Below are 16,001 nucleotides of genomic sequence, written 5' to 3' on the forward strand. Positions count from 1 at the left end.
AGGATGCTGAAGACAGGCTTAGATGGAGGAAACTGATTCGCTGTGGCGACCCCTGAAGGGAAAAGCCGAAAGGAAAAGAAGAAGAATCCGTTTATTTTTCTGTTCCACCTGCTCTCACACCACCTTTAGTTTCAGCAGAACCATCAGGTTCTGCTTCTCCTCCAGCCCATATTTTCCTCTGGTACCATATATTTAAAACATTCTTTTGGGTTAGAACTTTTTGTTTTGGAGTTACAGAGTCAAAGTGTCTCCTGCTGGTCTTGATCTTCGACTGTATATGAGAACTGGACTGAATGACTCCTCCCCTCCTGGTGTACCTGCTGGGTTCAGAAAAACAAAACCCCATAGACTTCTACAGAGGAATATTCCTTCTATTTGTCAGAATAAACATTCTTGCTCTACCTTTTTTTTTAGCATGTTCTTGATAATCTTAATTTGTTTATTATTTTTTCTTTATAGTTACAAACTGACCAATCAGATGCCTCTAATGTGATCTCATGTCAAACGTTTGACAGATTCTCTCAAGCCTGCTTTAAAGTAGTAGGGGTGTGGCCTTCCAACAAGCTCACACTTGATTGGTGAGAGTGGTTACCAAAGAAACAGACTCAGACCAGTCACTGTTTACTGATGTTTTCTGGCTCCAACATGGCGGTGTCTGTACCATGTAAAAATAGCTACTGAAATGACTTCTTTTGGCTCTTGCCAGAAGTGAACCATTTTTTGTGGGTGTCGTCCCGCTCGATCTGTTCAGTTCTCAGGCTAACCTGCTGTTTATCCCCCTTTTGTTAGTTTATATATTCAGAAGAACCGACACACCACACTTAGTGCAACATTATTGATTATATTGAGTATATTTTGATAATTGTACTACAGAATATAGCAATCATAGGGTTCTCCTCTTGGAACCTACCTCAGCATAGATGACTGAATGGTGCCAGAGCACAGAACAAAATGACAACCAAACCCTATGAACTGTACTTTGAAAACAAAATTATTGTAGTATTTTTATGGATCTTCTGATTAAAGAAACAAATCATAGACTTTTAGGCAACATCTTATGGAAAGTTGGACAAATGTTCTTCTCCCTTCCCTACTATTTATTCATGCTAGTAATATTTATTGAGTATTGACAAAAATATATTAGAACTTTTTGTCTTTGGGAGGAGTAAATGGCTCCAAAGCCAAGAACGGATATGTCTGAAATGTTTTTGTTATCAAGACTTATGAACTGAAAATCCTGTTTATTCCACGTTTTCAAAATGATACATAAAATTTCTGTCACCGAATTTCTGTCAATGCTTATCCAAAACTCTATTTTATTTGTAAGAGGCAGTAGGAAAATATTAATTTCTGTGCACCCGAGCATCATGTCAGAGTGTGTAGACATACTGGATGTTTTCCCGTTCTCTTGAGCGGTGTCCGTCTGAGCTTATCCTGAGCACTCGTCTTTGGTCTAAATTGCTTCTTTGCCCTGAGTGCTTCCACTAATTCTATTCACCGGTGCCTTATTAACTGAAGCTCCATGCCTCAACCTTTTATGAGTTATGGACTAATTTCTGAGCCTCTCCCTTGTTTTCCATAATTGCTGCCATTTCATTGGCAGGCCGGCGAAGTAGCTGAAGTTTCATTATAAATGTGGCCGTAGCAAAAGCATTCATTCCTCCCCCTCATAAAGCCGGCCTCTCTCCTCATTCCTGCTGTCATGGCAGCCCCTGGGTTTCATTAGATCAGCGGTGAGATGAAATTCCCCGTGCCTCTTTGACAACATGAACAGCTCCTCCAGCAGTTATTAAAGCCAAGGGGGCACTTATAGTATCATGCAAGTGGGCTGGAAATCTGACTGCAAATGGACCTGTCCTTGTCATTGGGATGGTGAAGGACGTCTTAAAAACCAAGACGCAAGAGCCATCTGAGGCCGCCGGTTCCATTTTTAATTGGCCCTCAGCAATTTTTAAATTGAATTGGAACAAATAAAGCTACTACAGTATTTCTGAGTTTTCACTCTAGGTGGCAGTGTCTTGTTATATGAGCCAACTTAAACAAAAAAGAAAGATTGATTAAAGATTGAGTGTACCAGCCCTTTCCATTTCTGTCAGTCTAGAGGAGGGGTGTCCAAATCCAGGCCTCAAGGGGTGGTGTCCTACATGTTTTCCAACCAACCTGCCATTGAAGCTTGTAATTGGCAAACATACCTACAACAATATACCAACAATATAGATCCTTGAATCCTTGAGACCCTTCTCAACATTGATATGTGACCCTGACTCGTTGTAGAGGGCAATAAGCATCTTCAGGACCTTTTTTGTCCTGGCAGATGATTGTCTTTTCTCAGATCACCTTCTCCTACAAGGTATGAACCGGCAGTATAGATGTAGGCTGGAGTTTGTTCTCAACTGGAGTCCCTGAGGTCTTCCAAAGAATCTGTGTGCTTTCTACAGACACTCGGCCAACTAGTCATCTGATAAAATTGCTAGTCTAGAGTTCTAAAGAAAGGAGTCTGTACTTGTTGAAAGTAATCTTAACAAGTTGTGAAAGTCAGGAGACAGTGCATAGGTATTGGAGCCAAGGAACTGGTGCAAAGTAAAACTCTGGCACCAAAACAAGCAACAGCACCAGCTCTGTTCAGAGGGACTCAAGGATGCTCAGCATTTCTGAGGCGTGGTCCACAGCCAAGAGCGGGAGAAGTGGCAATCCATGTGGAATCTGAAATCCCTCCCGCTCAACCAGAGGAGAGTGGGAAAGAGGAACAACACGTGAATCGCACTGCACTAAACAGAAGCACAGAGAACAAAAAGAAAGAAAGAATGAATGAATAGAGGAGAGGTGAGGTAAATGAGAACAGAGAACAGAACCCCAGAGCTCATGTGGATAATAACAAGGCCTAAGGATTTGATTTAGTGAACTCAAAAGTTTATTTTTCAGAATTTTTTATTTTTTGCCGTCTTGTATTTCTCATACACAAATCATGAATCAAAACAAAACCATGACCCAAAAATAAAGGTATGAACCCAATCGTAAAGAAAATCTGTCATTAACTCCCTAGTTGGCACAGTTTAATGATGTTTGTTTTAGATGTTGGAGAGGAAGGATAATAAACATTATATTGCTACTGGATTCACACAGCTGATGCTATGTAAGAAAGCAATACATCAGTGGTAGCTGCGCTCGGGAACCAATTATGGATTTAACCCCTGATCCAACCTTTAGTGCTGTTTAGTCTTTGCCATTGTCTGACTGTGGAATTGAACCGACAGATCCCGCCTCTCAGGGTGGAAAACTATTAAATCATGTCCGTGATGACTTCCATGTTGTCCACATGTAGCCCCAGACATTGACAGACCCAGGTTTGTACAGACTGTTTCCGTTTGAAGTTGACCATCGTCTTCTTGACTTTCATCGCCTGTTTCTTCCTGTTGTATTCTCCGCACTTTCCCAGGCTGTTGGTGGTTTATTCTGCACGATTCTGATGTATTGAAAGACGTTACTTATTTTCGACCACTCCTCCTTGAATTATTATTATTTTTTTTATTCTGAAAAAGTTGATGCCGATTTATTTAATAACTAAATACTGTTTAGATGACATCATCTTGGATCTTTGGTATTCCAGGCATTCCTGTCTGTTCAAGGAATTGTTTCTTTCTTGGATCTGAAGAGGCGGAAACATAAGCGCCTTAGTTTTAGCAAGCTTTCCTCTGCAGCTCAGAACCCCATCGCTCCATGCGCTTTCTCCACTGGGGAAAACAAAGCAATCAGTGCAAATGAGCCAACCAGTCTGCCTTCTAGTAAGAAGCTGATGGAAAAAGGAGTTAAACAGAGCATTTGGGCCACACCATTATTTCTGGTTGGGAAGTGGTGGCCCTGCAGCTGCCCTGCTATAAATCAACGTTTTTTCTTTGCCATCGCTTCACACATGGGTCTCTTCAGCTGGCTGCCTTCAGCTCAATCAGGTTCACAGTAACGTGGAGCAACAAGATAATCTGCAGGGAACAGTCTCCGTCCTCACTGACTTAATGACAACAGGAGGCGGGATTAATAATGAGTACACAGCAAAACAAACGAGGGCAGATTGATGAAGTTGTGAGGAGGTTGGTGTTTATGCTGTTGGCCGATAACCAGCCGTGAAAGGCTTGAAGGACCTGGAAGCCTTTAAAGGTGAAGGCTTTCAATGTCGGTCTGAAATCTTCTGTTTGCTCCAAACGCGTGAAGACAGGCGTGATGGTGCCTGCTCTCTGCGCCACAGTTAACCTTCAGACTTTCTTCCAAATCCAATGACACGAGTGGAATTAGCTCAAGATCAGAATCGGTGATGATAGCTGAAAAGGAGAAGGGTTTACAGGCTGAGCTTCATCAAGTGTGGCATCAGAGGGGAGGACCAGAGAGCACAGATGGGCGCCAGTGTCCTTCACATGCAAACATCATCCAGGAATAAGCCTAAGAGATTTTATTGATTTAAAAAAAGTACAGATGTGTGTATATATATATATATATATATATTTGGCATTCAATTTCTGCCAAAATTCCCCCACTAGCATCTATCAAACTCCACGCACACAATGACTGTTCCACGGGTGCCCCTTTACTCATGGACGCTTGTGAAACCTCTTCTCCGAGGTTGTGGGAGTACTCTTACGCTCCTGTGACTTCTCCTCCGCTCCTGTGAAAGTATTCATACACTCCTAAAACTAGTTGTGCCCTCATGGAGGACTGTGCGCTCATGAAGCTTCTCCTGCGTGCCCGTGTGGAACTCAACATTGAAGGAAAAAATAAACTAAAACCTGGAAATATCTGCGCATATTTTTTTTTTCTATGAAAACTAAAAATGAAAAGGGGGGGAAAGGGACTGGTTTATTTATCAATTTCTAAACTACTGTAGTAAAACAAATCATTTTTGATGTTCCCATCTTTAAAAATCTAAAATCAAACAAACGCATAACGAAGTAAGTTTAAATTAATTTTCAAGTAAAAGTGTTCGATCACAGGGTGGGGAAAACACAAAAAGAAGAACTCTTACAAAATGAATTTAAACGTTCATATTATAGATGGAGCAGAAGTTCACAGGGTGCACCGGATTGCAAGGCACACTGTCAATAATTGGTCTATTTTTGAATATATGTCATATATAGGGCGCACCAAACTATGAGACACATTAAGCTAAAGAAGAGTCAGAGATAAGTCCGAACATCCGTCAGTCTGACTTTGTAAAACTATACATTCATACATACTCTACATGCAAACTCAAAGTTAAAACATATGCAGTTCCTTTAAAATATTAAATGTTCTTGAAACCTTCAGATTTTGTATGTGTTTTATAAGATGATTTAAGGTCCAAGTAACATGTAAGTAAAACTCAGTGCAGTGGCAATGTAGTCAACTCCTCCTTGTCAACATTTTCTCAATAATACCCAACCTTGTTGCAACTGAACTTCTGCATCTTAATTCATAGCAAAATTAGCTTGTGCAATTTATGTATCTTAATACTCCATTCCTTTTTTTAAAGAGTGTTTCAGAGTTTGAGTGAACTGGTGTTTGCTGTGTTTGTGTAGTTGCAGGTTCTCTGCTGCAGTCCTTGTTGGAAGGAGACTTTGAGGCGGTTCTGCTGAGCCCACAGGTGCAAGACCTGCTCACAGGAGACGGCTCCTACGATGACGAGGACATCGAGGCCTATCTAGAGAGACGAGTGGTGCTGTATCTGAGTGATGACTCCAATGGAGACCAGAATAGCAGGTAAAGTTAATCCAGTTGGGTTTTGGTTTTCTGTTGCCAGCCTCCCGGACTTCAGCTGAGCTCACTCAATATGCCAGGAGACAGACAGCCTTCTCGGGCCTCCTGAACTGTAATATTTTATTTTCCTCGAGACAATAATAAAAAAACTCTATCCCCCCACCCCCATCGGGTTAATGTGGGACAGCCTTCAAATTTAGTCACAAGGAGTCAGACACAGCAGAAGCGGTCATAATTCAGACACACCCCCAGAGTGATATAGAGGGTCCAGTAACAAGAAAATCTTTGAAGGATTTTTTAGTGGTCCGAATCTACTATTCTAAAATCGAGTACACATGAAGTTTTCCAGAAGTCTTTACAAAAAACTAATGAATATCAATTCTCACTACATTAGCCAATTTAGACCACAATGCATTGGAGTCAAACAATTTAAAACATGTGTTAAATGTAATTTTTAATAAATCATCTAGATTTTCACCATCAGAACACAGTGGAGTAACAAATGGATGTATTGAAATGTTCGTATTGATTCAATTCTCACTTCGTTGGCATCATATCCTCTGTTTAGCAAAACAAAAGTAAAGTAGTGAGCGTGGTGGCAGAATTGCTTTTGAAATCCAGGGCACTAGATAGTCCTGCACTAAATAATTTTTTAGTAGTTGGGGAATAGGGTGTTTTTTTTTCTATGTAGCCAACAATTTAAGCTAATTAAAGTTGGAGCTTTCACTAATGTAGAACTGCACTAAAAAGGAAAATTGATGCTTGAAGTTGATGAATTTATTGTAGGGGAAGTCTGATCTGAATTATCTAGGATTATAAGGTGATAAAAGAATAGGAAGATAGATCGGTTAGACTTTAGCATTGATGCAGATTCTGAACTAGCCTGTTGGGTTGAAAAGAGAGCTCTGTTAATAGGTCAGTCCAGATTGCTAAGCCTTAAGTTTTGCATGAATGGGTAAGATCACCATCACAGGCAGCAGAAACTTGCTGACCAGCTTTGAAGTAGTTTTCTATTACAGATTGGGTGCAACAGCTTTGACACCTGGCAAGAACGCCATTGAATTCCAAATAAGGATTTATGGGCATGTCCAACTTGGCGAGGCCTTCTGGCAGACCGAGGGCATGCTGAGAATGTCTCATCTGGTTTAGGAAATCCTTGTATCCTCCTGAAAAAGCTGAAAGTGGTGATCTGGTAGTTGAAGGTCTAGTTCTGTGATTTCCTGTGAGTCTCTGGAATCCCAGAGCCTCCATGTTTACTCTGTGATAAATGAGCTCGAACGTGCTGCTCTACCTTCCTCACAGAGTGACCCTGCTCTTCACACAGCCCACTACTTTAATGAGAGGCCATCAAGAAAGCTGTAGGCGGCTGAACACCTTCACAAATGATCTGCAGATGTTTTCCATCATAGCAGTCGAATGGAAGTGCCACATTATAGTTGGACGTCCTTGACTTCATTGTTTTCCCATCAACCTTGGATGTTGGCACGCCAGCTACAGGCTCAGAGTGAAGAACATGGTTCTGTCGTCTTATAAAAACAATGACACATCAAAAACTTTGAAATATCGTTGCGTGAAACTTTTTTTTTCATACCTAGAAGTGAGTAACAATTAAGATGGCCACACCGCCCTCTGGTTGTGGGGGAGCTGGAAGCGGTTGCCTGTTCCTCCCCACATTGGTTTTCTGTCATGAATTATTAAATTTTAATAAGGACAGCTTAGCGTCACCCTCATACTCAGCAAAGTGTTGGTGGTGGCAAAATGCTGAATGCATCAGTCGCCCCCCCAGCTCTGCCTCATCACTGCTGGGTTCTTCCATTGCTTCCAAAACCTAATTGAAACTCAGCAAAGCAAGCAGATGTCTGTTTTTTTTTTCTTCCCCAAGTTTTAATTTGTCAGTGGTGCTCAGCCATAAGCAAATGCTGTAGGCAACTTATTCAGGAAAAGAGTGTGTTTGTGAATACTTGAGAGGTTTTGTGTTAGTTAGTCGGTCTGTTTCTGTGGAGGGTCTGTTGTGAGCTTCTCTTTTCTGTTCTGCAGGGAGCTTGTGGTCATGGCGCTGGCTGTGTCCTGCCTCCACATGTTCGCTCAGAGTAACTGGACTGGCCCTCCGCTCTCCCTAAACCTCAGCAACCTGCTTCCTGCAGCCCGACTTTCCTCCCAGGTATGTTCCATCTCACTTATTTCAGTCTCCCATGGAGTCACATGACCCACTCCAAGAAACATGATGTTTTTAACATGATCTTGTGGTGTTTTTCTGATGATAGATGACGTATATTAAGAAAACTAATCTAAAAATTCCATTGCAATTTGAATAATTGCATGATAATTAAGTGAATACTTACAAGTTTTTATTAGAGGAGAACATCACGATTTGAATATGAAACAATTATCAATATATCCCAGATGTGTTTTTTTTTAATGTTTCTCTTTACTACAAGACACTTGACCAGTATAAGACAAGATCAGTAAACTTGTTTAACTTTTATTGAGAACATAAAAATTCTGACATTAAACACATTTTGTTTAATAATCAAACATTTTTCACAGCATCTAAAGGGAAAAATGTCCCTGAACTCAAATGAGATCATGTACGCTTTATCATGAGATCAGCTTTAATAAAAACACTGTTCAACTCGCGTCAAACAAAATAAATAGTGTCTAGCAAGATGCACACATTGTGTTTTTGCAAATCAGTTGTGTTCTCTACATATTTAATCTTAGTGTGACAACTTACCACGTGACTTTTATCCAACTGACCCTTGATTCCAAACGGTCGCTTTAAGCGAAATTGGATCTGGTCACATGACGAGATCTGGAAGGTAAGCCATGTTTGCGGACTCTTCAAAAATGTGAGAGAGAAAAATGGTTATCGTTTAGATCCTCCTGTAATTTTTATTTTAAGTAATATACATTTTTCGATTATTGATTATCTAAAATTCATAAACGAATCAGAATCGTTTATGGATAAAAATCGATGAATCTTATCTACTATTTTACAGTACTGTTTTTGTACTATTAAACTAATCAGTTTTCTTTTTTTTGCTGTCTTGCTACTCAAAAAAACATTATGAACTTCCTGTAATTTTTGGACATGTTTCAAAATGAGATGCAATATTATAAACAAAAAGTGCTTTAGAAATGAAAGCAAAATTTCAAAACTGTGAGTCTTTTTTTTTTCTCCATTTTTTCGGGAGGTGAAATTGATTGATCGATCATCTCAAACTCTATAAGCACATCTTCTCTGTGGTTATAGTTGCCTAATCAATAATGTAAAGTTTGACAATTACCAATAGAAAGTTGGAGATTCAGTGACTTGGAGGCTGCGGGTTCAGTTCTACTGTGGGGTATCACTGACCAAGGAGGGTTAAACCGCCGAGTGGTTTCTGATCTCAGCTGCAGCTCGTCTCTGCCTGAGGGGATGGGTCGATGCAGGAAACAAATTTCCCACACTCAACCGTTTGACAGCTTGGTGACACTTTAGCTTCCAGTTAATAAAGTAGTTCAACTCCCTAAAAAAACAAACATGTTTTTCCCGCTTAAATCAATAAATGCAAAATCACACCTTAATTTCACTTGTTTGAAAAACAGATTAAATAAAGGATTCATATTTATTATCACATATTTCTCATAAATGGGCCTCATTATCGACATTTGTTTTTTAAACTGAATTTGAACTGTAGGTTTTTGTCGACTAAGGGTATTTTCTCTGTGAGGAAGCCAGCCTTTTCCCAAACGTCTAAATTGTTTGGAGGTGAGGGGGTGTAGAGAGGTGTCGACACCCTCCGTACAAGATGAGAGCGCGGTAATGCTGCTTCTCTGGGGTCCTAATTACACCCAGCTCAAGATATGGCTTCCTCATTGAACTGCAGAGTCGTGCGCTTCACTCAGCCATTACGCCCGAGGAGAGGCCGTTTCTTTTATCGAAGTCATTCCTCCAGCGTTCATGATTTATTTGTGCTGTCACACTGAGGAGCTGGTGTTGTGAGACGGGTCGTCCATATATGCATGACAGCACAGGTGAAAGGGAGGACAAACACAGCAGAGCCTTTTGTCATGAGGATGTGCTTCAACTATCAACGGCAAGAAGTGATTAAACGCACCTTTAGTACACAACAATAACGGATACAGTATGTGCCAACGGATAAAGAACAAAGGAAGCTGAAGTGTTGATTGAAGTATTCATTGTATTAGCTTTTGATCATCAGTTAGAAATCTATAGAGGGGTGTGAAATGATGTTTACCTCTGCAGATACGTGCAGCGATCCAGCTGTACTTTAAAGGGTTTCTGGAAAGCTCTCGAGTCCGTGCGCCAGAAAATACAAAGAAAATGGTTGCATAATACCTGAAAGCTGTCATCATGATGTATAGGAGGAGCTGTCATTAGGAGGAGGAGCCAAAAGTGCCCGCAAGCTGAACAAGCTTTGCTAACTCGCGTCACTTTTCGTCATTTGAAGCATTTTTACATAACATGACACGCCCCCCCAAAAAAGGTAATCCAATATTTGCATCATGACTGGACGTGCAATCATCAAAAAAATCTGTTTTTTGTCCATTATCTGTTAATTCTGAGGATGGACGACCTCAATGCAACTTCTAAACTTCCTGTTGCCTTTAACGTTTTTCCTCCGTCTGTTCTTGGTCAACACTGTGGTGCAGACGCTGCTACTATGGCCTTGCAAATGTGGAGAATGCACAAGAGAAATCTTTCCATCTTTCTGATGCACACTGTTATCGAACAAAGGACATCAGATGAACCTTTTTACATGGTCGCTTGAAAAATCTAATGAAGATTGGATATCTTGGCCTGCACTGTGGTGTAGTGGTTAGCACTCTCACATTATATTGAGAAGACCCTGGTTCAAATCCTGAAAAATCCTCAAATCGTTTTGATTTTTGTTTTGTTTTTATTGCTGAAGTTTTGTGCAAAAATGGGTTTACCTACTAAGGAACTTGAAACTGTTAAACACTTTAAGAGAATATTTCTCATTTGTGACGAATCCGTTGCAAGTTACTTGAAAAATAGTCAGAGAAAAGTTAAATAATGTGGTTTTTTGTAATTTTTTTTCAGAGAATAACAGAAAATATTCTTTATTGTGGTGTATTATGATATATGTTGTTAGTTATATCAAATAACAATCAATAATATCGCCCAGCACTAGTGTGGAGTTTGCATATTCTCCTTGTACATGTTTTTTTTTTTTTCCTTCCGGGTAGTCCAGTTTCCTCCTACAGTCCAAAAACAGGCTTCATAGCTTAAGTGAGGTTTCAAAATAGTCTCTAGGTGTGAATGTAGAGTCTGTGACCCAACAGTGGCTGGAATAGGCTCCAGGAACCCCTTGATTCTGAAAGGGATTCAGTGGGTTTTAAAGATGGATGGATGTTGGGATATAAATATCTGGTGTGTTTGTAGATTGCTTCTATGGTTCCAACTTTTCCCTCCTTCACACCCATCCAAGCGTCCGTCTGCATGCTCATCCACATGTTCAGGCATCCAAATGGATGTCTCGATAACTGCCTTAAAACCAAACTGTATAAAGTCCTCTGAATCAATTTTTTTATCTTTACTATATCTGTCAGAACTGATGTATAAATGTTGATTTTATTTCAATAGAAGTCGTTGGTGGAGGAGATCCACTCCCACCTTCTCCTGGATGGAGAGTCGGTGTACAGCCTGGTGGCCAATCCGCTCCTGCTCCTGCTGGCCAGGGTCATTCTCTGCAAGTGCTCCATTAAGATGGAGAGTCTGCAGGTGAGTCCTCTTTTGTCTCATGCAAAGTAAGGCGGTTCCTTCTGTAAGGCTGTTTTAAATTGGAGTCAGGTCGTCAGCGCAGTCCTCTTCAAACCAAAACTCAATGAATGCCAGAAGCAAGCCTCAGATCAATGACGGCAGACTGTTGGGCCGGTGTGAAGTCGGCGAAAACGCGCCATGAATGATGAAAAGCCCTTTGTCTGATTAGCTGCTGCTTCACATTCAACAAGATCTTTGAGGATTTTCTTTTAAATCTCCAAAAAGTAAAGAGGAGCTAACTAAATGCATCAGCAAGCTCACTCCTGATTGGTGAGAGTGGTTACCATAGAAACGATGACTTAGACCGATTTGTCCAGTTCTCATAAACGGCCAATGGTTTTGACCCAAACACAAGAAAACTACACAACAATTTTTTTTTTTTTTTTTTTTACACAAATGTGAAAACCCTTGATTTTACTTCTTCTGCATCTTGAATAATGAAAACCTCCAGCCCTTCCATTTATCTTTTCCAGGGGTCACCAACACGGCGCCCACGGGCGCCAGGTCGCCCTCAAGCACCATATAAGTCGCCCGCAGGTCTCTTCCAAAAATAACACAACTCACTTGTGAGCTGCTCAAAAATTAAATTTTATTGTGATGCAATTTTTTGAAATCACACTTGCCTTTACAAAGAATTAAAAATTAAAACATCTTAAAATATATGTTCATTATTGCTGAAGCCAAAAACAGCCTATCCCACTTTATTTATTTATTTTTTCTCGTTTTCTCGTTATAATAGTCAATAACACAGAATGAAGCATCTCCTTCTCCCTTTCCCGCATAGAGACACAGAGACTTTATCTGTTTTAAGATTCTTTTTTTTGTGGTTAACAACAAAAACAATAGAAGAAAACACTCCACAAAAGTTGTTTTTGGTCAATTCTTTGACTCATCAGTGGAGCTGCGCTCTTCAAACGCCTGAGTGAACCAGCTCACTTCCTTTATTTCCCCCAAACCCCAGCTGCTTTCCCATTTACTTTGAAATTTCGCCAAGTGGATTTTTGATAATTAGTTATCTTTAATGGAAACACAATTTCTAAAAAAAAGAAGAAGAAAAAAAAACAAAAAAAGTTTTTGCGCTTAGATGAGCTGCTTTTAGGGGCGTATCGAAATGGATGGACACTTTTCGCATAACTGTAATGGAAATAGACTTTTTTCTGATTAAATGCCTTCTGAAGTGTCTGTCCGAGTACAGCACAGCGGGCGCCACGACAGATCAGCCTCACAGCTGATAGTGCATCTCCTCTGTAAAATAAAAAAACAAGATTTCCTCGTGGCTTCATCTGTAGCTGCACTTCTGCAGCTGGCAGCCTGAATACGATGCAGAAGTCTCATTTGAGGATCAGCGCGAGTGCAGTGACAAACTTTAATGGATCTAGTCGTGTTTATTCTTTTAAATCCCACTGAACAAACTTCTCACTTGCATCTGTGACTGTCAATGGACTCGCTGTGCGAGCCAGGGCGGCACACGCACACCACACTGCTGTGACGTCACCCAGATGCTCCCTTTTTAGTGGCTCAAATAAAAAAAAAAAGCACACACATTGCCGTGTTTTTATTTGACTTATGAGTTGGTTTGTTTTATTGCATTATTATGAAACCGTGTCATTGCTACACTGTTTTTTTCTAAATTCCTAGAATTTGGTTAAAGTTTCATGTGTAATGGAAACAGAACCCAGAGCTGCTGAGTGTTTCTGCATGGTGCGTTCACTGAGCCCCGGATATCAGCAGTAAAACGAAGCAGTTTATCAGAGAAAACATAGAACACCAGCACTGATCCGTACAATCGATTGATTAAATAGTGTCAACATTTTCTCTGAAAAACTGATTTGTTTTGTTGAATTGTTTAAAAATGACAAAGTTTGTAGCGAACTGAGTTGGGCTGAGTGGCTGTTTGGGTTTGCTTATGTCTAGAGCTCTTTGAACGCACCATGTGCAGATTCTTGTCTGCTGTGAGATCTGTCAACCTGTTTGGAGGTTTAAGGAAAATAAAGGGATGGGTGCATTAGACTGAATTAAAGCGCTTGAGGAGTGTAGATCCACTAACAATAGTTATAATTATTTAATAATAGTTATAATTTTGTTAAAAACATTGCATTTGGTCATTACCTCAAAATGTGACAAGATTTGTTGAGATTAACAGTACCAGTACTGTTAAAGAGGAATTAGCTTATCTAACTCTACAACTACATGTTTGAATAGTATAGCAGATGTGCTTCATCCAGATGGAACTCTGGGACAGGTGGGGGCAAGAGTCGAGCCAGAGGCGAAGTCCACTGCCAAGAACAAGAGCATAAACGAACCACCTGGAATCTCTTGAGTGGGAAAGAAGGAAAACACATGAATTCCACCACCAAACAGAGGCATGGAGAAATAAAGAAAAAAAAAACAGATGATAAAGGATAGAGGGAATGAAAATAGAAGGCAGAACCCCAGTGCACCATATGTTTCCCAGCTTCTAACTTCTGGCAGTCTATTGGCAAACTATTGTTATTGAAATTTAATTGAAGCATGTCAATAGTAAGTTTGATTGATTGATAGATTGATTGGTTTATTTCAAGCATAGATTATGAAAAATACAGGACAAAACACACAATTATTTCAAACTCATTACAGAAATAACTACCGGTAAACATATTGATTAGAAAAGAGGCTGGGTGGCTCAGTGGGCTAGGTGAAGGGCTGGCACGCAGGAGCCCTGGGTTCGATTCCCAGGGTTGACCACTGATCCCCACCCAGATTGGGTCCTTAGGCAAGACCCTTGACGCTGCTGCCTAACTGGGTCCCCGTGCCCCTCAAGTACAGGGTTGTGTCAGGAAGGGCATCCGACGTAAAACTCTGCCAAATCACTGATGCTAAACGGTTGGTGCTGTTACGCTGTGGCGACCCCGAAAAAGATAAGCCGAAAGTGAAAGAAGAAGAAGATTAGAAAAGAGACAAAAACAGAACACATTTGGGTCATTAATTTTTGTAAGCATTAACTAAAGGCAGTAAAGTTTGATTGATTGTTTGAAAAGGAGTGTGAGGAAGCAAATTTATATAATCCCACCCCTACTTAGTTACTCCATTTTACAGTTTTGCATAGTTATGTAATCCGGTTTTGATCAGATCAAATCCAAGTTTGTTTTTTTTGTTTTTTTAATTTCCAATAGCAAAGTGAAGTGCTTGTTGATTATTGATTAAACATCAGTAAAATATTATTTCATGATTTCAGTAAACAGTAACATCAATCATACATCAGGTAACTGATATGTAATACTCAATGATTATCATCAAAATCAATGATCAAGTTGCATGCAGTATGGCACGTATAGCAGATGGTAACAATAATAAAAATATAAAATCTATATATTTTTTTAGCATATCACCATTAATCTAAGCCCACATAAGCCACAGCGGTAGTGGGAATGGGTCACCCTGGTTCAGTTCACACGACAACCTTCCCTCTGTTAAGTTCTACAGAGAAATATGTATAATGGATGTAATGACTATTATAATTATTCCCCCGAACGTCTTTACAATAGGTGAGGTTAGGGTATCAATAAGTTACATATTCTCTAATTACTTGCTAGCTTGGCAATATGCCTTCCCAAAGAGGAATGTTTAAACCCTTGTGCTATCCTAGGCATGTTTACATAACAAGACAGCGCACTGAACTTTTTATTTTTCATGGATTTTTATCTTCCATGCCAGACATAAGATCTTGTCCAGCTTTGTCCATCTTTGTCATGGGACGGATCACACATCAGTATAAAGGTGGGGTCATCTCCCATCTCCCTCATGAACCATTTTAGAAGGGATGGACCTGGTTCTCTATTTTTAGCCGGTTCTGACAGAAATCTGATTCGGAAACCTAGATTTGCTTATTCCCATAACCTGCTGGCCTACTTGTGATACTCTTCTTTCTTCTTAGTCTTTGAAGTGTTGTGCAGAGAACACCTCATCAGGCTGTTACCAGTGTGTGGGAATGTTTAGTCTTGTAACTTCTTTGACTTCTCTCTTTTGAGTGAACTGAAGGAGAAGAGGTAAAAAATACTAAAACTCAGCTTTAATCTGGTTTTCTGGTTCAGAATTAAGCATCTTTGATTTGGAGCTTAAATGAAATTAGCTGTCAGTAGTGTTTCTCAGCAGGAAGCAGGAAAAAGACTTGTCGGGATGGTGTGCACGCAGGCAGCTCTTGCAGAGGAGGTCCGGTGCTGTGTTCTGACACGGCGAACACGCCTGATTAAGCCGTGTGTGCACGGAAGGAGGCGGATACTGATTCAGTCAGACAGACACTTAAGTCTTCATGCAGCCGCGGAACAGAGGTCGCAGACCTCTTGCATTGAAAATGCAGGAGCAGATATCCTAGCTGGAACACAAATAAGATTTTCAGATGGTTCGCTTCCCCCTCTCAGAGTGCAGGGCACCACAGAGGCTGGTCATGGAGGGGGGGTTGTAGATTTGCTCGTAATGGTTCAGAGACGTCCACGTTCTTCTCTTTCACTGTTTG

The 16,001-nt window shown here is 40.4% G+C and overlaps 1 protein-coding gene across 1 annotated transcript in view; it reads left to right on the forward strand.

Moving 5' to 3' along the window:
* The window catches only part of ttc27 (tetratricopeptide repeat domain 27), a 74,820-nt gene that overhangs the window by 5,375 nt on the left and 53,444 nt on the right, over positions 1–16,001 (forward strand). The window contains exons 2-4 of the mRNA XM_024264040.2: positions 5,544–5,724; positions 7,759–7,882; positions 11,333–11,470. Coding sequence (XP_024119808.1) covers positions 5,544–5,724; positions 7,759–7,882; positions 11,333–11,470 — 443 coding nt within the window. The remainder of the gene's footprint in view (positions 1–5,543; positions 5,725–7,758; positions 7,883–11,332; positions 11,471–16,001) is intronic.

This window comes from Oryzias melastigma, linkage group LG15, assembly GCF_002922805.2.
Source record: "Oryzias melastigma strain HK-1 linkage group LG15, ASM292280v2, whole genome shotgun sequence".
Taxonomy (NCBI): domain Eukaryota; kingdom Metazoa; phylum Chordata; class Actinopteri; order Beloniformes; family Adrianichthyidae; genus Oryzias; species Oryzias melastigma.